At 36.3% G+C, this 22,947-nt stretch overlaps 1 protein-coding gene across 26 annotated transcripts in view; it reads right to left on the reverse strand.

Moving 5' to 3' along the window:
* The window catches only part of TTN (titin), a 237,758-nt gene that overhangs the window by 177,353 nt on the left and 37,458 nt on the right, over positions 1 to 22,947 (reverse strand). For 22 of the 26 annotated variants that reach the window (XM_069983049.1, XM_069983032.1, XM_069983041.1 and 19 more), the window contains exons 30-43: positions 22,613 to 22,873; positions 22,083 to 22,346; positions 21,735 to 21,995; positions 21,358 to 21,618; positions 20,901 to 21,161; positions 20,644 to 20,785; positions 19,911 to 20,076; positions 19,566 to 19,797; positions 19,103 to 19,387; positions 18,477 to 18,596; positions 17,042 to 17,230; positions 14,704 to 15,246; positions 12,659 to 13,180; positions 11,966 to 12,022 (exon numbers count right to left, since the gene is read on the reverse strand). In XM_069983049.1, coding sequence (XP_069839150.1) covers positions 11,966 to 12,022; positions 12,659 to 13,180; positions 14,704 to 15,246; positions 17,042 to 17,230; positions 18,477 to 18,596; positions 19,103 to 19,387; positions 19,566 to 19,797; positions 19,911 to 20,076; positions 20,644 to 20,785; positions 20,901 to 21,161; positions 21,358 to 21,618; positions 21,735 to 21,995; positions 22,083 to 22,346; positions 22,613 to 22,873 — 3,564 coding nt within the window. Of the gene's footprint in view, positions 1 to 11,965; positions 12,023 to 12,658; positions 13,181 to 14,703; positions 15,247 to 15,783; positions 16,156 to 17,041; positions 17,231 to 18,476; positions 18,597 to 19,102; positions 19,388 to 19,565; positions 19,798 to 19,910; positions 20,077 to 20,643; positions 20,786 to 20,900; positions 21,162 to 21,357; positions 21,619 to 21,734; positions 21,996 to 22,082; positions 22,347 to 22,612; positions 22,874 to 22,947 lie in introns of all 26 variants that reach the window. The other 4 variants (XM_069983050.1, XM_069983048.1, XM_069983045.1 and 1 more) reach the window with 2 other exon arrangements.

The following is a 22,947-nucleotide window of genomic DNA, read 5'->3' on the forward strand; positions in this document are numbered from 1 at the left end:
AACCGTTTGAGTACAAATGACGGTTGTTGTTTCATAATAATGGTGTTATTGTACAAATGGCAACCGTTAATATGAAATAATGGCCGTTATTTAGACTCAAATGGCCATAAAAAAACATTTTGGAAACATAGCCATAATCTGTGACTGTGCATAAAAATTTATTAAGACTCGACGCGTTTCGGAACCGCACCGGCTCCTTTCTCAAGAGTCAGGATATCCTGTGACTGTCATTTAAGACTTGACCATCCGTTTTTGTAGAAGAAGTATGGAAAACGGATGCATTTGTGTGCATCCATTTTGATCCATTTTTCCATTGACTTCCATTATGACAAAAAAAGATCAAAACGCTACACATAAATATGATCAACAACATTTTTGTGTACACTTAAAAAAAAGAATGCATTTTAATACTCTTTTTTTAATAATGGAAGTCAATGGAAAAACAAAAATGTATCCGTTTTTCATGGGGGGGGGGTTTTGTGCATAAAAGGGTCAAAAAACATAGTGTGAACCCAGCCTAAAATGCTATGTCATTAAAAATTTGGACATATATAAACAAAGCAAAATATTTACAAAGTGACCTAACATATATACTCTTAAATAGGCTATGTTCACACTATGTAGTGCTGCACGCTGAAGGGATCCCAGCTAGAGTGTATACACATAGTATACACTCCGGCCAGGATCCAAGTGGAGTTGCGAGAAACTGACATATCAGTTTTCTGCGGCCGCAATTCAGTAAATAGCGGTCGCAGAAAACCCTGTCAGTGCACACTATGGAGTGAGCGGCTCTGACCGCTCGCTCCATTGTGTGCTGTGGGGAGTACTGCGGCCCAAAAGAACATCTGGCCAGTGCTGCAGTACCGGCCAGGATGATCCTTTCTGAGACCAGCCGTTCCATGACTTGGACGGGTCACGGAACGGCCGGTCTCTTACAGCATGTGACCATAGCCAAAAAGTGTGAAGATACAAAGTGTAATTTAAGAAAAATTTTTGTACTTTCTAAAAACTTGAAAAAATACAAAAACACATGACATGTTACACATACTTTTCTTATTTTATTAAAGGAACAAAATGACACAATGAAAGATAGAATAAAAATGCTAATATTTACCCATATGCTCAATACTGTATGTTTGTATTATATGGAAAGTATGCCAATTGATGGGATATAATTACTCTTTGTGAAAAGGCTTGCCTTATTTACAACAGATTATATCACAACAGTAGTGTTAACTTAAAGGTGTTGTCCAGCGGGAAAAAAAAAATTCTTTCAAATCAACTGGTGTCAGAAAGTTATACAGATTTTTAATTTACTTCTATTTAAAAAAAACCCTAGTCTTCCCATACTTATCAGCTGCTGTATGTCCTGCAGGAAGTGGTGTTTTATTTACATTCAGAAACAGTGCTCTCTGCTGACATCTATGGCTGAGTCAGGAACTGTCCAGAGTAGTAGCAAATCCTCTTGGAAAACCTCTCTTGCTCTGGATAGTTCTTGACTTGGCCAGAGATGTCAGCAGAGAGCACTGTTTCTGAATGTAAATAAACAACACTAAATCCAGAAAAGATATAAAGAGATATGGCACTCACCAATTGATGTCTTCTTAAAAAGGGTTACTTTTTTCTTCCACATGGGATACTGACAGACAAAAACACAGTGAGAGGACGCAATCAGTGCTAACAGCTGATGTGTTTGTGTCTGTCTGTATCCCATGTGGAAGAAATAAAGTAACCATTTTAAAGAAGACATTAATTGGTGAGTGCCATATCTCTTTATATCGTTTCTGGATTTATTGCTACAGTCTTCTACATGATATAGCCCACCACCGATGTCATTCAGATTCATGCATCATATAAGCCGTGTTCCCAGTACCTATAAATCACAGCCGTAGTGCCGAGTCTCTTTATCTACCCTGCTTGCTAAATAAACAACACTTCCTACAGGATAGATAGTTGCTTATAAGTATGGGAAGACTTGAGATTTTTAAATACAAGTAAATTACATATCTAAATAACCTTCTGACACCAGTTGATTTGAAAGAATTATTATTTTTTAACTATATTTTAATATATTTAACTATATTAATGCTAATATAATTAAATGGCTTAAATAAGTACTATCTGTGACACTAAGCTCACTTTATTGTCAAAGAAGATGTCTAGGCAGCTTGGTACTCTATAGGACTTTTATGTTAAAATGCTACAATGTATTACATTATATTTTGGGGTAAAATGCATTTTGTTATACTAATTAACAATGCCTCAATAATGGGTTCCCAATCTATTTCAGCATGCATCCAATCAATTCAATAAGATCATCAATGAACAGAGATGAGAGAACCTGGAGCATGCTCGAGTCCATCCGAACCCGAACTTTCGGCATTTGATTAGCGGTGGCTGCTGAAGTTGGATAAAGCCCTAAGGCTATGTGGAAATCATGGATATAGTCATTGGCTGTATCCATGTTTTCCAGACAACCTTAGAGCTTTATCCAAGTTCAACAGCCCCAGCTAATCAAATACCGAACGTTCGGGTTCAGATGGACTCGAACCCAAACCCGGTTCGCTCATCTCTATCAATGAAGAATCTGATTTCTTTTTTATTATTAATACAGACTTTTACTGTTATTTTCCAGGCCAACAAATATGATATGATAGTTCTTACATCAGTTCTTACAGTTTTTACATCAAATAGTTATCTTTGCAATATAGACCTTTTTTTTGTAGTGCTCACTTTCCCTGACAAGCATGCCAACAGCATTGTAAACAAAGTTTATGTATATATGGAAACATAGTGGAAACATCCATTGTTTACAAAGCTGCTTGCTTGCAATATACTGTAAAATGATGCACAGTACAATAAAAGCATTTCTATTTTTATTTCATGACTATTTCATTTCAACATAAATAAATTCAGTTTACTGACAAAAACAAAATCTAAAACACAAAAATAATCTCCTTAACATATATTTTATTATTATAACATCAAGAGTTCCGCACATGTCATGAATATTTACACTGAAGACACAGACGGTTTAGCTAGCCACTTTATCATCAAAGCTTACAGTAGTTATGTGGTAAAATGGCAGTGATCATTCGTTTGACACTATGTGTCATCAAGTTTTACAGAGTGCAAAATTATTAGCTTGGAAAAAGAATTCATTTTTGACTCCATGTTTTTAGGTCATTACTAGCGAAGCTGTTGTTTCTGCTGTTCCTTCTTTATTTGTAGCTATGCATTGATATTGGCCTTCATCCCCAGCATCAACATTTTTTATTGTCAACTGATAGCAGCCATTTAGTTCCTCATCAAGTATATACTTTTCACCTTGAACTAAAATGCCATCCTTATACCAACACACTTCTGGTACTGGGGAACCATCGACTACACATTTGAAACTAGCTTGAGTTCCTGCTGATGGTGTTGAGTCCAAAATCGGAATTAAGAACCTAGGAGGGGATTCTGTAACTTGAAACTCAAAGCAGCTACTTTCAGGGCCTTTAGCATTAAACTGTATAGCTTCGTCTGAAGAAGGTTTATCGAAGACATCAAACTGTATATTTAGGCATTTCTCAGGACCTCCTTCACATTCACTTCCAGTGACTGCTATCAACTCAACAGCTTTATTTACTTCATTATCATCACTCTGAAACTCAAACTCAACTTCAATTTCTTCTTCATTCTCATTCGAAACTTTTTGATCTATTGTCTGTTCATAAACCTGAGTTATGCACCCTTCTTCCAATGGAGCCTCCTGGGATTCCTTTATTTCTTCCATAGCAGCATCTGGATCTATAACATTTAACAAAGCTTTGCATGACACCTCTCCATAACTGTTCTCAGCTTTGCAAAGGTATGTACCAGCATCGCACCTGTTCACATTACATATCATAAAGCTTTGCTTTCCTCCATCTTCTTTTATAACGCATCTTGTAGCATCAGGTATTATACATTCATTTTCCTTGAACCATTTAATGGCCGGAGTTGGCATGCCATCTACACAGCAGTGAAATTCTACATTTGAACCTGCTGTTACATGTAGATCTGAAATGTGCTCACTAAACTGAGGGGGTTTTTCAGGTACTTCAAAGTTTATCTTAACATCATCACTATCTTTTGCATCACTGGCCGTATTTTGATCATCAAAAGCCAAAGGCAGCACATCAAGAGAAATCACCATGCTTTTACTTTCAGGGGAGAATTCAGGAATAGTTATGATTTTCACCTGCTTCTCAAAATCTTTAACTTCACTTTCATCTAATTCAACTTCCAAAAGAATTTCTTGTGGAGAAGGAGACCTTGACGTGGTATTTCTCTCCATATCAAATTCCATTACATGCTGATGAGTTACGGGTGGTGGTAAAGCGCATGATTTGCCATCAAGAGGCAAAACCTCCACCTGGGTAAAACTTTTGGCTTCTCCTATGGGGTTTACAGCAATACAACTATATTTCCCAGCTTCATTAAGTTGTATGTTTTGGATTTCTAGTATATGCTTATTTCCTTCTTCTTTTATTTTGATTCTGTCTTCTTTTTCAAATGCCGATGAATTTCTGTACCATGTCACCACTGGTGCTGGGCAACCTAAAACTTCTATAGCAAAGCTCAATGTATTATTTTCAAAAACCCGTTTCTTGAAAAGTGGTTTAAGAAATGCTGGAGGTTTTTGATCCTCTTTGTTTAATTCCTCTTTGTTCTCCTTTCTTTCTTTGTCTATTTGTGAGGGGCCTGGATTATCAGATACCTGACCTTCGGATCCAATCTCTTCCAGCATTTGCTGGACAGGTGTAAAGTAATTGTCAGGAGACGTTGCAGGTGTAAGAAATGTTTCACTTAAAGGAGAGTAAAAATGCTCAGTGGAAGATGGTGGAGTAAAAAATTGTTCAATTTCAATTGCTTCGTCACTGAAGACACTACCAGCTTCAATTGACATCTCAGACTCCGGAGAAAATGGTCGAGCAGACTGGTTTTTATAAAATTCATATACAGTATCAAAGGTTACATCCTCAACCTCCAGTGATGTTATGCGTCCCGATGGAAAGTCCTTCCTATTTTTTACATCTTCTGGTGGTGCAGATTGTGCACCAATCTCAGGACTTGGTCTACTGAATTGCGTGACATCTTCAGTATGTTTAGAAGCCACATTTTTAAAAGCACTCACGTCTTCCTTTAAGTAATCATCACCTTGAATGTCCTTTAGAGTATTTTCTTGTATGGCATGGTGTTCATCTTTTTCCCATTCAACGCTTTCATTTCTCACAAGTGACATTAAATAATCATTAGTTATTATATCTTCACCCTCAAAAATCCCAAGGTATGAAATGTCTTCAATTTCATTCAAACTGTGAACATCTTCTTTTTTAACTAACTCATCCAACTGTAATCGAGATCTGTTTTCTTCTGACGGCTGCACTACTAGTTGTTCACCTTGTTCACGATCCTCCTGTTTTTGTTGGTTAGCTTTTCCTGAGTCAATTGGTTTTGTATCCAATGGCTTTGGCTCAGAAGATGTTACTGGTGTTTTAACCATAGAACGACGTCTAGGAGGGGGTGTTGGTAATTCCTTCTTAATACTTATTGACTCACTTTGGTAAGTCCTAGTAGTCTCAATCATAGAACTTCTTCGTGTAATAGTTTTATTGTCAGTACCAGAAGCAGATCTGTTTCTCACAAAAGAGTGCCTCCTCTGTGGCACTACTGGCAAGGCCTTCTTTACATCTGCTGTACCTTTACCATCTGTGCTCTGTTCAACTCTTTTACCTTCCACTGTTTTGTTCTCAGTATCAATACTGGATCTATTTTTAATAAAGGAACGTCTTCTTTTAGGCACCACAGGCAAATCTTTTTTTGTGCCAAGATCTTTGGATGCTGAGTCCAGATTTTGTTCTGTAGAACTGTCTTTTACAGAATCAAGTTTAATTTCAACCATTTCATTGCTTTTGAACTGTAAGACTTCAGATACTGATTTCTGGATGACATTTTTATTTTCTTTTGTAGTAACTGAAAAAGGTAAATCTTGTTTTTCAATTGATGGAAAAATAGCCTCTTTTTCCACCTCTTTTTCTCTACTTTCCTTGGCCAAACCACTCACATTTTCATCCACTTCTGTTCTCTCACTAACAATATTAATCTTTGTCATATCTGCACTGACATAGTTAGAAGATTGAGGACTAGGGATTGTTTCTATTACATCTATTTGATTATCTTGATTGATGCTCTTCTTAACCATTGTCTCATCGATACTCTGTACAAGATTATCACTGTATTGGGTATCACATGTAATTGACTTTAATATGTTTTCTGATTCTGCTTCTTTGGTACTAACATTGGACTCAACAGTTAGCGGCTCCTTATCTAAGATGGTTTTATCCTCTTTCTCTAATTCTGACATGCTTTGGTGCCATGTCACCTGTGGTTCAGATTCCTCTGATATGATACATTCAAGAACAGGACATACCTCTTCTTTGGTATCTACTTCAATTTCATTTTCTTGAGTTTCCTTTGCTTTCTTGGAGACTTCAAAACCAAAGGTAAACTTATGCTTCATTTGTTGTTTGTTATCTGTCGATTTTTTCTGTTCAGTTTCAACTGTCTGGAAACTTTCTTCTAATTCTTCAAAATCTGGAACGGGAGTTGGGGCAGTAACTTTAATTTCCACAGGCAATGATAACATGTCTGATTTGCGGGGTATATCATAACTAACCCGTGGGAGCTGAAGACTGAATCTGTTACCACTGTCTGCGATGGACTTTTCTTCAGCATTGGCTAAGAGGGATATAAGTTCCTCATCCTCACCTTCAGTGAAATGTTCAGATATGAACATTTCACATTTTTCTAAGGTTTTGCCTTCATTTTGATCCTGATTTTCTCTACTTTTAACTGTAAGTTTGCCAAATGTTGTATCAGTTCCATATTGGTTAAAAATGACACATGTTATTGAACCTGAGTGTTGAGGAAGAACAGTTGAGAATGTTAAAGTAGATTTGGTTTCTGTGGTAACTATTACAAAATTTTCATTTCGTGGTATTGATTTGTCATTGTTATACCAAGAAATAGTTGGCTGAGGATATCCACGGAAGTTACATGTAAATGCACACGAGTCACCTTCAAACACTTCCTGAGACTCAATATCATGAGTAAACGCAGGTGGGCATGGAAGCATCTTCTTCACAACTGGTTTTTCAGAAATCTCAGAATCATCAGTGATGTGTTTTTCACTTTCAGGCTTAATTTCTTTCAAAGTTTGCAGTTCTAATTCCACATTAACTTTTTCCAGAGGTTCCTCATAGGCATCACTCTGTAAACCTTCTTCAATATTCCATTCACCAGTTATTTCTTTGTCTTCATTATCTGGTACTTGAGTTCTCAATATACTTTCTTCCACTTTACATAATTCTGAAGATTCTGATTTAGAATATTCATTTACCTCTGCAAGTTTATTTTCTTCAACCAATGGTCTAAAAGAGAACTCAGATGCTGTTGTTACTATAACATTATCTTTTTCTTCTATTTCAGGAGATATTTGAGGAATGGATTCCACATGGTTGACTCCCAACAGCAATTTATTTAAAATTGAAGTTGTCAAGCCAGATTCATAGGGACTTTGTACTGTTCTAGATATGCCTGACTCCTGAATGTGAGTGAAATTGTGCAGTTCTTGTTCATCAACTAAATGTTTATCATCGTAAGTATCCTGCTGTATACGTAATGAATCTACCTCGGTGTAATATTCCTGCACTTTTTCATCTATGTTCTTAAACATTTCATGAAAGGGTTTTTCTTCTTGTCTGGTTTCAAAACAACTCTGCCTGCTCTCATTGTATTCAGTTTTTTGTATGGATGATTCAACCAAATTTGATTTAAGCCCTTCCTGCAAGAAAGGTTCTGTCATTTCTAATTGCAAATCATCTCTCCCACCTTGGACATCAGCAGTGTTTATAAATGGTGGATTCAAAGCATCTATTTCTGCATATATTTGTTCATTTTGAAGAGACAGCTCTTTCTGGTCTTGATCCTTTTCATATTGTTCACTAGCTCTCTCAGAGTCTAGTAGTTCTTCTCTGGGTGTTGGTTCTTGTATTTGGAAACATATTAAGGTAGCTTCATTAGACTTCTGTAAAACTTTAGATACAACAGATTGGTTTACTTGAACGCCTTCAGGTATTATCTGAGCTGTAACTGGTTTGTGCACTTGAACTGACTCTTCAAAATTCAAATTTTTGTCCTGAGATACTGCACTCAAAGGCAGTAGCGTTGGATCTTTTTCTGACACTTTCGATTGGCTATTGGCTTCTCTTACTTCCTTATCTCTCTCATAGAAAGAGTTTTCAACAAGTTTGTCTTCCAGATCAAGTTTTTCTTTTTTCATCTGTTCTGTGGAGAAAAAATCTTGCTTGTTCTCAGATGATTGCTGCAAAATCCTATATTTAACAGGTTTATACATTTTAACTTGTTCAGATTCTTCTAATTCACTCTCTCGTGTTAGTTTTCGGAGATCTCTAGATTCAGTTACAGACTTACCGGAATCTATTTCTGCTGCACATTTTTGTCTTTCTTTAACACCTAGAAGTAACTGCATTTTACGATCTTCTCCACGAAAAGTTATTTTGATTTCTTGGCCGTTTCTTGATTTGGAGAGGTCATCAAATGCTTCCTTTTCTAGATCTGGTTCCTGTTCATTTAGTTCATACTTTTTGCGATGTATTCTTGATTCAAGGTGCCCATAGGGTTGAAGATTTTCTTGCAATTTGAGTGCACCAGGTATAAAAGTATCACGCTCTACTGTTTGTTCATTGTCTTGCTCTTCATATTTTCTTGGAACTGATTTATGAACAAACTTAATCCTACTGTACTTCAGATCTTTATCAGATCTTTCCTTATGTTCTTCTTGGACCACTTGCTGATAACTTTGATATGTATTATTTGATTGAAATGGTCCTTGACGTCTTCTGGATCTGACGGGTTCATTCATTTGAATTCTTTCACCTGATTCTAGTTCCTTACTGGTTTCTTTCCTTGGCACTGAGTCCAATCTTGGTCGTTCAGTGAAAGATTCTAATGTTGATAAATCCTTTAGTTCTCCTTGTACTTGCAAAGGAAGCCAATTCATTTTATCGCTAGGTATTTCATCACAAGTATCTACAGAGGTATAGTGTGTCTTCTGTGACTGAAAGAATGCAACATCATTCTGGTTGAATTTCTGAGCTGTTCTACGCACATAACTAAGTTTTGAACGATCTCGATTTAGATTTAGAACCTTAGATTTTATGGGTTCATTCATTTGTACGGGCTCTGTCAACTCCAATGCACTGTCAATTTTCTCTACTGCCTCATTAGTAATGTTAGGCAAAACATTATCAGGGCTAAGTAGAATTTCTGCAGGTTTGCACTGTTGGGCAGCATCGACAGAGTCTTTTTGCTGGTCACCCTCATTGAGCAATACATTTATATTGCACATATTCACAGTGTTAATGCTTTCACTATAAATTAACCTAGTTTCATCTACTGTGCTTTTAATTATAGATGAATCAAAGAGGTCAGCTTCCATTATTTCTTGTGGCACATTTCTTACTGTTGGCTCATTTATTTGTGGAACAGAGATCGGAAGGTTGTCTAGTCCAGATGCCTTTGGTACTTCATCACAAATATCTGCCGAGGTAATGTGTGTATTTTGTGACTGAAAGAATGTAACATCATCCTGGCTGAATTTCTGTGCAGTTGTACACACATAACTGATTTCTGAACGATCCAGAAGTACTTTAGATTTGATGGGTTCGTTCAGTTGTATAGGCTCTGTTAACTCCAATGCACTGTCACTTTTTTCTGCAACCTCATCCGTACTTTGGTCTAAAATATTATCAGGGCTAAACAACAGTTCTGCAGGTTTTGACTGTTTGGTATCATCCACATAGTATTTTTTATCATCAATGAGAATTTCATCAACACTACATTTACTTACAGTGCTAATGTTCTCACTGTAGGTTAGCCTAGTTTCATCTTCTGTGCATTTGAGCACAGATGAGTCGAAGATGTCAGCTTCCATCACTTGTGGCACATCACTGATAGTAATTTGTGGAACAGAAAGCGGAAGGTTGTCTAGCCCAGATGCTATTTTAGACTCATCTGAAAATGAGGTCAGGTTATAGCTTTCTTTTTCAATGTGGAAACTTGTGTCACTCTGTAATGACTCAATGTCTATATCAGAGTACACATCAGAAGAGCAAAGTGAGCTTCTGCTTCCTCTTGCACGTTTAATCTCCCGTAACCTTTGCAACTTTGCTTGTATTTCTTTATCTAACAATTTATCACTTTCTATTTTTTTCTTCCGTTGCCCTTTGCTCTGAGTTTCACCTGAAATAATTTTTTCAAAGCTTATTGTTTTGACAATGCCTTTTTTAGAGTACTGGTTTCGCATTGCTTGATTTTCTCGACGTTTATCAAAGGGTGATCCAACACATTTAAGGTCGACTTTTAATTTGCTTTCTCTCTTTTTCTGAACTAAGGAATCAATACTTTCATGTGTTTTCTCTGAAAACCTTACAAAATCTAAATATTTTGGATTCTGTTCTTCCTTTAGTGCTACAAGCAGTGATGCAGTGCTCTCAGCTGAGCCTTCACTGTTAATAGCAAATACCCGATAGCTTCCAGAATCTCGGTCTTCAACATCTTTGATTAACAAACTGGAGAAATGAAGGTGCATATCACTTTCAGTTTTGATCACCCTGCGTTTTTCCTTCCCAATTGGCTTATTGTTGTGGAACCATGAAACCTTTGGCACTGGGCAGGCCACCAATTTACACCGAAACACAGCCGGTTCTCCTTCTAACACTGATCGAAATGTCAACTTTTGTGTGAACGAAGGTTTAATGAACTCCGACCAAGAACCAATTGAAGATGTTCGACTTGCACATCTGTAAGAGGAGACAAGTCCATGATCCAAGTAGTCTTCTGTATCCGAAAAGGCACCTCTTAAGTCTCTTCTCTTTTCATTCTCCTTTACCTCATTGAAGAAAATTTCTATAAAAAAAAATAAACCTGTATTTTAAGAAAAGTACACCTTCCCCAATGTTTGAATTTAAATTATTTTCAACTATGATGTTTACTTATATTTAAATATTTATATATTCATGCTACATAGACTACAAATCCAGAAAAATATTCACTCACCATATTTGTTCGAATAAACGCAACGCCTTGTTCTTTTTTAAAGTTTCTGACGCGAAAATCGTTCGCTGTTTGTTCTTTCTTCAAACTGTAGAAATGTCTTCTCCAACAGACAGGCAAATTTCAAAAATTTTTAAGTAACCTTTTTCTGTATGTGCATAGCTGTCCGAATGTTTTAGTAGGTTTACAATTTATTGTTAAACTCTTACCTGACTTGCAGACAGCAGAATAAACGCCCTTTCTGATCCTTTTGAATGTGAGTAAAAATCATTTTTGAAAACAATAAGAAATTGTATCTATCCTTTATATATATCTACATTTAAATGAGAAGGCGTTTATTCGAACTAATACAGCCGCATACTTAGGATGTTAAGCAGAAAAACAGCAAGCAACACTGATAACGTACAGTACTAGATGCCATCTGCAAGCCATGTAAGGTCTTTAAATGCGTTGTTTTAAAAATTTAAAAGAGAGCATCTTGTCGACGATATGAATTTATTATATGCTTAAAAGTTTTTAGGAAACCTTTTTCATGCAAAGACAGAAAGATTTAATTAAATCTTAAAAGTAAAATAAACAAAACAATAAAACTTTTATAGCACTTTCATGCACAACTCAAAATCAAAGAAAACAAAAGTAAATTCATTAAATGATAACATTTTTATATTTCTGTAAATTTAACAACACACAAAATAATATACCTTGTCTTGATTGAAGCTTCCTTTGTCTTTGTGTATAGCATTGATACTACTGACTGTTTCAAAATGAATACTTAGGAGAATATAAAAAAAAATTCACGTACCTTTCACTTCAAGTTCAATCTGTTGCTCTATTTTCTCCTGCAGAACCTTTTCCAGTGCTGTAAAGAAAGAAGGACATTAAGTTTGTGGCCTCTTTATATGTCTGGAATTGATTTCTTATATGATAAGACATTGACTACGATACATGTTAGACAAAGAATGAGCAAGTTTTAAATAAAGTTGAAATACGATTCTGAATAAAAGGAGAAAATTAAAAAAAATTTTTAAAAAAGGTTTATTTTGAAGTTTTAAATTAAAACTGTTAAAACGGTCATCTCTGTTGTCAACACCGTATAAAATATAAATATAAACTAAAAGTTTTTTTTGAGTTCTGACAATATTTTTCTTTAGAACTAAATGTATTACTCCAAAAGATTTATTGAAAAGAGTTTTTAATTTTGCAGAGTACCAAGATTTTTTGCTTTGATATTTGCCCATTCCTGTCTAGGACAGATAACAACCACACCAACATAAAAAAGCACATGCTATAACAACTTTCAAGATGTGAGTAGAAGTGATGTGAATGCATTGAGTTCTGTAAAGATCATGTGAATGAATCTGTGAACATGCCTTTACATGCCTCATATTTATTTGGACATGACGAATCTTTTGCTAAATGTACTTTGTAAAATTTTGTTCGTTGCATACACCGATATGCAAGAATTCAGATTTGGAATGAACATGCAGTTGCCAACCTGTCACTCTGAGACGAGTGTTGCATTCGGCTTGTCCTGCCGCATTAACTATTTTGCAGGTATAGATACCACTCTGCTTTGGAAGAACTTTCAGCAGCTTTAAGCTGCAGAGTGAGCCATCATTTCTCAACAGGCAAGTTGAAGACTCATCAACTAGAAGTTTGTTGAAGAGCCATATAACACAAGGTGCGGGTATGCCCTTTATGACGCAAAAGAGAGAGACGTCGGCGCCTTCATTTACAAAAGTTTCAGGAGGCATTTTTTCAAGAAACGTTGGTACTATAGCACAAGAATCTATTATTTCTTCATAAGGTATGATGTCCGGAAAGTATTCTCTGCTTCTTTGCCTTTCAGGGCCTTGTGGTCTTTGTGATGGAGTAATAGTAAGACTTGATGTTTTCAAGGTGGTTTCCTGTTTTTCTTCATGAGAACTCGTAATTTGAATTTCTTTGTGAGATTTAAAACTTTTTTTATCTGATTCAGATTTTATTTGTGCTACTGACTCGGCAGTGGTTTCTTGTGCTAGGTAAGAATAAATTTTAGAAAATGTTAGTTGAGATGGCTTATGAATACAGTACATAATAGTACTACAAATTAGAGCTAACTAGATCATGTTAGTATTGTAAGTATTATAAATAATTTGTTGATGGTTCTTCTAATTATGTTGTTTTTAGTGTAGTAGTACTCGTCATATTAATCAAAATCTATTATGTGAAGAGTATGTTTTACAATAATAACACCTGCTCACAGATATAGCTATCATTCTATATTGCAGTAGCAATGATAAACATGTCTGTAATGTCATAAAACACAACAAACACAATGGCCCAAATTTACCACTGCAACTATGCCAGTGTTCTGGAGCATTTTGCACTAAAAACACACCCTGTTTTATATTAATATGTGTTTTTAGACACTTTTATGTATGTTTTTCACCTTGCATGACAAGGGGCTGTGGCTCAGTAAGAAACTGGTGCGGCTTAGTAGAAAGAAAGCACGTTTTCAGATGGCACGTTAAAAATAGCATAAAACACACCATCTAATAGGTGGTACAAAGATAGACGAGTCTAAAGACTCACCAAATTTATCAAACAAGATGAGCCACTGTAATAAATCCAGCACATTCTTAGACTGCTTAGTCTGAGGTTCCATTAAGTATTAGTCAGATTTAGTAAGTCTGGGCCATTAATTTGTATACAGTACTATACTACACTTTACTATACTATATCAAGCTCTTAGTGATAGAATATTTCAATATAAGCCTAAGGGTATGTTCACATGAGCATTATCCATGTGGCTTTTGATGTGAAAACCACAATGACTTCTGCATTAAAAAAAATATTTTTTTTTCCTTAAAAAAACATCTCCCATTGATTTCAGTGGTAGACATGTAACCATGTGGTTTAAGAAGTGAAATGTGGCTTTTCCCCATGGGTTCCTGCTTTGAAACTCTCACTGAAATCAATGGGAGATAAATATATAAAAGCATACCTATCATTTGGCTTATGCGGTAGGATATATCGTAAAACTCGTGAAGTTATGCTGTCCTCTTCTGGTGCGGATGGTCCACAGAACTACTGGAAGTGCCATAGACTGCGCTGTAATACACTTATAATACACAATGCAGTCTACTTCTCTTCAAGGAGTTACATCAACTACCCACGTCAGAAAAAGACAGCATACCTGGAGGAATTTTTTTTAAATGTACCCTGCCGTGCTGGCAAAATGATGGGTACACTTTTAAAGAATTGCACTGTGGTGACAATCCGATGGAGAAAACCAGGTCACAGAGCTGCACACGGCCAAGGTTTTTGCCCATGTGCACATACCCTAGTAGTTACTATGCATAGATTCTTATAGGGCTATGCATGTTATATATCTTATATCACTTTTAGTTACTTTATTTTACATAGTTAGCTTTGCAGTTATTACTTTTGATTTATTTTCTTCTTTTATTGAATAACCAAAGAACCATCATTTATTTATTGATTTCAGTTATTGACAAATGAAATCTAGCATCAAAATTAATCAAAATTAATAGCCACCTTCTACAGTTAGTACAGCAGTGCTTGTTTCTTCTCCAAAGTCATTATGTAAAGTGCAACTGTATGTGCCTTGATCTGTCAACTGAACATTCTCTATGGTAAGCAACATAACATTTCCATTTTGAGATATTTTCACTCTTGCTGTGTCTTCTATTACTTGACCTTCATGCTTCCAAGTAACTTGAAGGTTGCCATGTTGTACAGCACAGATAAACTGGGCTATTTCTCCACATTTTACGGTCATATCATGAAGTTTAAGCAGTATCTTTGGTGCTTGGCTGCTATTGTCCACAATGTCAACTTTGGTGACCTCATCTGAACTGGTTTCTTTGGTGGTTTCTTCATGCTGTACTTCTTCTGTCTTCACAGACGCAGTAATGGAAGAGCTTTCAGAAACACTTTGAAAAACCTGTGCACCTTCTTCAATGGTAAGCCCTTGTACTGATTTAAATTCTTTTATATACACTGTGGCTTCTGACACTGAGTGTGTGCTCACAGACTCTGTAATGCTTTTCGTGGAACTTTGACTAACTACGGATTGCACTGTGTGATCAAGTAAAAAAAAAGAAATTATCAACTAAATTGTCCAATATTCCTTATGAAAAGAACAAATATGTTGACCAAGTAGACTTAAACATCACTTGAGAATATTGCATGCTAACTGCATGCTCTGTACAAAAATTGACAAAGGATGAAGAACTGGAATTCATGCTGACATAGAAGGTTGCATCTTCTTTCGTTGTCGCTTTCCAAATGTTTGATTAAGATTGTTCTTTAGTGATCCAAAGTAAGAGTGACGCCTGGTTTACTACTGCATTAAAATAACTAAAATTGTTAGATAATTTAGCTATGGTTGGTTCAACTGATAATTGCATGTCAACAAACGTGGGTATGGTCGGCCGATGATTTAGAAATTGTGACAATGTAAGAAAGTGAGTTTGTGTGATATTAGTTATGTATGTGAACAATGGGTGAATTTATATCCAAGTGTAAGAGGTGGATACTGTAAGAAAGGTAGAAACTATTAGTAAGAGTGCAAATGTGCCATAAAATCAACTCAGTGGGACAGTGGGGCTTTACCTTCAGTCACTAATAGGGTGGCTACACAGGATGCTTCACCAGCACTATTTCTTGCTTTGCAAATGTATTCACCAGCATTTTCTTGAAAGGCATCTACTATGATAAGTATTGCAGTGTTTGTAGATTCATCAAAATGAAAGACTATATTTTTGGATGGTAAGACCTTATTTTGGTTATGAAACCAATGGATTTCTGGTTTTGGAAAGCCAGAAACTTTTGCCATAAAGCGTACGGTTTCCCCACTAGTTACTGTACAGCTTGATATAGGCTGGATGAAGACAGGACTGTGAGCCACCGGCTCCCTCTTAAATGACTCAGAAGAAGTAATTTGCCCTTGGGGAAGAGATGCAAAATCTGCAGGAAGTTTTTGTCCTGTAAAGAAGCATGTTAAGTTTTATATGAAACGCGTAGCCTGTAAAAATGTGAATTGGCTTAGAATTATAGCCCAAATACCAAAACCCAATATACATTTTATCATATAATATTAAAAGGACACCACTGTAATGCTATGTTTCCACTTAGGGAACATATTGGGGAAGGCGGCCGTCGCGTAACATAGATGGACACTGATAATCATCATTTATTTAATGAGACGGCTGCGTTTGCCCAATATATTCCCGAAGTGGAAACATAGCCTAAGGATGCTATTCTATAGGCATTGCTACAGAATCAGGAACAGAGTGGGCATATGGAGTTGTGCTAAGTGTCAGAATGAGAAAGACTGGTACACCAAAGAATTGTAGCAAATAAGCCTACCTTGAGAACGCCAAATCAACCAGTCTAGTCTGGATTATCAATTCTTATTTATAGCATAGATATAGAAGTACTGGCATAACCAAATTATTGTGCCATTGTTGTCCATTATGAGAAAAGAGGACAATGTTAGTGCAATGGGATCTATTAGGTGTGCAGTGTATTTTTGTTATTTTTTATATTTTTTGCATTGTTTTATTGTGCAATATGTGCAAAATGTTTGGATATTTTTGTGACACAGAAAGACTGCACCTTTAGAATATACGATGATCAACAGGATGAAAAACAGACAGACAAGAATGCGTAACAAAGAAATAAACAAGATAGAATAGGACAATAAGAAAAAGATAGTTCCATATTTAGACCAAGAATATGCATGTTTCAGTAACATCTAAAATGGCTGTGTTAATAAATTTAATTGACAAGGACGACAAAGGCTATGTTAGCACGATTGTTAAATGGTTGATCTGTATGTATTACACAACTGACTCTATACACGACATACCTTCAAGCCTGAGATTTGCAGTGCATGAGACTTGTCCAAGAGAGTTACTAGCAGCAAAGGTGTAGACGCCTTCATCTTCAGCGAAGGCCTCTGCTATCTCAAGTTGATAGGTGTCTTCATATTGAGTCATTTTAAAGAAGCGTGATGGCTTGATCTCCTTGTCCTTGCTGTACCAGGAAACTTTCAGATCTGTGTAAACACAGTAGAATATTTTATATGAAAAAGCACATACCTATAAGGTATACCATGTGACAAATGAGATATTGGTTCACATATTTATTGATTTTAAAAACTGACATGATGTTGGTATTATAACACATTTTTTTCGCAATGAGGTTGTATAGCTTGTTAGACCATATGAATCTATAGAGTGGTATAATTCTAAATCGCTGGAAAAAACTTCAGTCAACTGCTTCATCCAGTATTTAATTGGATGAAGTTAGAAGTCTGGCCCAGTGCAAGGTGTCTAGGTTTCAGATGCAGAGTATTGTATATTGGTTGGGTAACTACCATGTTTTTTCCAAAAATAAGCTCCACCCTGAAAAAGCCCTAGCTTGATTCTGCAGGAATTTTGGAGTAGGCTTGAAATATAGGCACTAGAGATGAGCGAACTGGGTTCGGGCTCGAGTCTATCCGAACCTGATCGTTCGGCATTTGATTAGCGGGGGCTGCAGAACTTGGATAAAGCTCTAAGGTTGTCTGGAAAACATGGATACAGCCAATGACTATATCCATGTTTTCCACATAGCCTTAGGGCTTTATCCAACTTCAGCAGCCACCTCTAATCAAATGCCGAACGTTCGGGTTCGGATGGACTCGAGCATGCTCGATGTTCGCTCATCTCTAATAGGCACAGATTCAAAAATAAGCCCTAGTTACAGTAATGTGAAGTCACTGACATCACAGAGATCGAAAAATTTACATACTGTAGCTTATCTGACAGCCCTGCTGGGTGCACTGGGTTGAATTGGCCCACCGGAGAACCAGGGGAGGGAGTATACCATATGAGGGCTATAGTTACAGATGTAGGAAGGGAGGGAGGTATACAGTATGGGGAAACTAACTACAGAAGAAAGAGAGAGAATACAGTATTGGGTCCTAACTACAAAGAGGGAATATATACAGTATAGGGTGAACAACTACAGAGGAGGGAGAGAGGAACTGTGTTTCTCCAAAAGTAAGCCCTTGCCCGAAAATAAGCCCTAGCTTTGGCCCTTAGTCATTTATTAACTTTGTTGCTTAGTTGCAATGGAAACAATAAAAAATTGTGTCAACTGCACAATATAACTGTAATGTAACTATAAGCCATAAAGATGTGAAATCATTGTTTATTAGAGGGGATCTTAGAAAACATGAGCAATCGATACAGAACGTATATAAGAGAATCATATGGTTTTCATTATGAAAAATAATATTGATTGATTATTGAACTAACCTGAGCCAGATACGCGACACTGGAAGATTGCAGACTGCCCTTCTGCAGTAATGGCCTCACGGAGAGGTGTGATAATTTCAGGTGGGTATACAGGAGCCTCCAAATCAGGTGATACTACTTCTGTAACAATAAATATATTTATGTTGAGTTACTTCTCTACAACAGTTTTAAAATTTATAACAAAAAACCCTAACAAAAAACCCTATTATGTAATTATTATACATATATATCTGTGGTTTTTCATCTTTTTCTTCTGCTCTTAAGCAAACTATCGCTTTATTGTCTTTGGCCCAACATCCTGTCTTGTGTACTTCTTGTTTCTGTGTATAGGACACACTATCCAGGAATTTAACCGATGCTATCTCCATTATGTAGAAGGGATTATAGTCAACAAAGTGTAGTGGGAGGGACATGGGTGAACTCCCAGCTAGACTGTCCAGTACACATGAACAGGAAGTCTGTTACAGGATGTACACCAGACAGGATGTTGGGTTGAAGACAACAGAGTAGTTTGCATCAAAAACAGAAGTAAAGTAAGACCACACAATGATAGTAAAATAACATTATTCACCAATATGTGTTCATTTATTAGTTCTTGACTAAAATGCTTATAAATGAACAATTACCTTCAACAGTTAGTGTTCCAGATGTGCTGGCCATTCCAGAGTCATTGGTAGCTTCACATGTGTACAATGCTGCATCTTCAGGGAAAGCCTCAATAAGCAATAGGGTGTATTCCTGTCCATCATGAAGGAACTTGCACTTGAAACCAGGAGAAAGCTGGGTGGATTCTTTAAACCAAGCTACGGTGGGCTGTGGCTTTCCAGTTACTACGGTACAGAAGCGTGCAGGCTTTCCAGATTCCACATGCACATCCTCAAGTTTCTGTATTATTACAGGAGGTTCTGGAGCTGTTAAAAAATTACCACCAATATTTAGTTTCATGGAAAACAACATTTTTAGTCTTTATGTAAATAATGGACACTCTTATACTTTTACACACTGTACAAAGTTGAGGACACAAAAGAGTAAAGGTCATTATAATATAATATATATTAAGTGATAAAGTCTTGATATTTCACCACCTACCATTTACATAAAGAGTGACAGAGCTTCTGTTTTTGCCGGCAAAAAATGTGTATTCTCCATTATCGCTCATCTTGGTTTCTGTGATGCACATGCGGTGCACACGTCTTTCCACAATGTATTCATATCTCTCTTCAATGTGGAAGTTGATATCAATGCCATCCTTTTGCCATCTTGCATCAACGTCATCCTCATTGACTTCAAATTCAACAACTGCTCTTTGTCTCTCAACAGCCTACAAATAATATCAGATATTTACAGGTTTAAGCATTTTTTAATACCTTATTTTACTTTTGGTAATCTTTTAAAGTTCTGTATGAACTATCATATTATTTCCAAGATAAATACCTCAATCTCTTTACGAGGACATGTGATTCGGACGTCGCGGCCTTCTACGTATAAGTTGGCAGTGGACATATTACCACCAGCAACTACAGAATATTGGCCGGCATCAGACATACGAACAGAAGGAATTACAAGACGGTGAACGTATCTCTCTCTCTGGATTTTAACCCTGAGTTAAAGAAAGAACAAAACAAAAAAGAAAGATATAGTAAATATTGATGACAATATTCAGACAACCTTCAAAATATGTTTCTAAGGCTCTTTTCATTTGAAAAGGATCCTGTCAATTGAAAGTGCAGTCCGATTTGCAAGAATCGTTTTATAAAGTAGGATGAGCTAAGCAGGCTGATAAATAGTTTTGTTGGAAATAAACGTTTTTTATGTAAATCTTTGCTCATTCTGGGCTAAGTAGCCAAGTGGGTGGTGCTACTCAGTAACTGACAGCTATCAGCTATAAGCCCATCTTAGCTTAGATGAGCCATTTTTGTCCATTTTAATGTCTTGGCTTTTTTCAGCCATGCCAGTTATCTCTGATCTATTTTTTATAATTTTTAATGAATTCTAATCAACTACATTTTACTATATATATATATATATATATATATATATATATATATATATATACAGAGAGAGAGAGAGGGAGAGAGAGAGAGAGAGAGAGAGAGAGAGAGACTTTTTAATGTGAAGAGAGCCTTATCATATCAAAATATTTCAAAAATAGTAAAAGCAAACTCACCTCTCGGTGATGTCGAGTTCTTGACCATCCTTCATCCACTGAACGGTCAAATCAGGTTCAGAGATTTCACACTCAAATGTTGCTCTTTTCTTTTCAAGTACTTTAATTTCTTTGATATGTTTCCTGAATTCTATGTGGCGAGCTTAAGGAAATAAATGCAGTACAAATAATCATTGAAAATCCCAGATACAGATTATAGAGTATATACCAAAAATGGGCCAAAGGGTAAACTCTTAAAAATTCAAAGACAAGCTTACCTTCAACAAACAACTTAGCACTAGACACTGCATTTCCAGCAACAAAGCTGTATTCTGCAGCATCACCAAAGTGGACATTTCGGATTGTAAGGGAATGGGTCTGTTGTTTGGCCTTTATCTGGCAACGGTCTGTAGACTTGATTTCTACACCATTCTTCAGCCATTTGTAAGTGATGCCTTCATGGTTTACAGTCACTTCAAAAGTGATGGTGTCTTTCTCTTCGGCATTGATATCTTTTAACATGGAAGTAATCAGGATAGCTGAAGAAAAAAACATAAAGGAGGCTTTACAATCATGGTTCTGAAACCCTATGAAAAAGTGTGAACTGTCTATTGTCTTCTTGTTCTAGCCCCCCGAGAAGTTTAATACTAAAGCACAAGAGCTTCAGTGACTATTGAAAATCTAAAAACAATAAAAATAAAACTACAAAAAATAATTATTCTGTAATATACATACGTTTGACAGTTAAGGTGGCGCTGACTTTGTCATTTCCACAGACAAATGTGTATTCGGCAGAATCTTCACTGCTGGTATTCATGATGATCAGTTGGTGCAGTTTTCCTTGAACAACAATCTTAAATTTTTCGCTCATTTCAATCTCAACTCCATTCTTCAACCAAATGGATGGCACATTGAAGTGAGACACCTCACACTGGAAGGAGGCAGTTTTGGTTTCGGGGACTTCAATGTTCTTCATGGTCTTTGTAATATGTAAAGCTAAGGAGAAAGAGAAGTCATGTATTTATTATAGAACAGGTATTCAAGGACATGAGACAATAAAACACAGTTAAACAAGCAAAAAACAAAACAAGAAACAATAATAATGTCCTTACTTTCCACAAACAGCTTGGCTTTGCATTCAAGTTGTCCAACGACAGCTGTGTATTCCCCAGCATCGTCAGGAGTCACATTCTGCAAGACAAGCTTGTGAACTTTGCGTTCTGATACTATTTTATGCTTGTCACTTGGTTTCAGCTCTACATTCTTAAAGAGCCATTTGACTGGAACGGTATCATGGGACACACTGAGTTCAAATGAAGCTGGTGTGTTTTCCAAAGAGGTCACATCCTTGGGTTTCTTAATAATTTTCACAGCTGAAAAAAAAAATATTATTACGTAAATACAACTGCCAAAGACAGAAAAAGCTTTGAGGCCTCCATACGCCAGTGTAAATAACTTACTCTCAACATGGAGTCTGGCATTAGCGCCAATCTTTCCAAGTTTGAAGCTGTAGACTGACTCATCGGGTACAATACAGTTCTTGACTATCAAGGTGTGCACTGGTCCATCTACTGTGATCTCATACTTGTCATTGGATTCCAGTTCAACACCATTTTTGATCCATTGGGCTCCTTTGACATCAGGATGAGTAAGTTCCACACTGAAAACTGCATCTTGTGTTTCAGTAACAGTTTGATTCTTGAGTGTCTTCTTTATCTTGACAGCTAGAAAATGAATGCGTTACAGTGTTACAATCATCACACATTTTATTCTATTACTATACTATTACTATACTATTATTATTCTATACTACTTAAACAAAAAGTTATTTGAACTTTTTGCAGCCAAAATTGACTGGATATATTGTAAGAGCTCTCAAAGTAGTCAAAAGCAGAAGAACAGCTCAATATAAACAAATATATTGAACATTTCATATCTATTATCATCTATAAGGTAGTCATACAACTTTGTTTATTAAAGGTTTGCTAACCTTCAACTTTGAGTTTTGCTGATGTTTTAGATGTTGCAACTTGATAGGTGTACTCTCCAATATCTTCAAGCTTGCTAATGGGAATTATGAGCTGTCTCTTGGCACCGATTGATTCGCTTTTGATGCTGTCAGTGAAGCTAATAGGTTTCCCTTCTCTTAGCCACTGTCCTTTGGAGTCAGGATTAGCTACTTCACACTCAAACACTGCTTTCTGGGATTCAGCCACTATGAGATCCACAAGTGGCTTGCTTATAGCACCACCTATGGAGATGACAAATAACCACAGTAAGAAAACAGGTTTAAATAGGTTTCCCATAGACTATTTAGGGCTTTTG

Source organism: Dendropsophus ebraccatus, chromosome 9 (assembly GCF_027789765.1).
Source record: "Dendropsophus ebraccatus isolate aDenEbr1 chromosome 9, aDenEbr1.pat, whole genome shotgun sequence".
NCBI classification, from domain to species: Eukaryota; Metazoa; Chordata; class Amphibia; order Anura; family Hylidae; genus Dendropsophus; species Dendropsophus ebraccatus.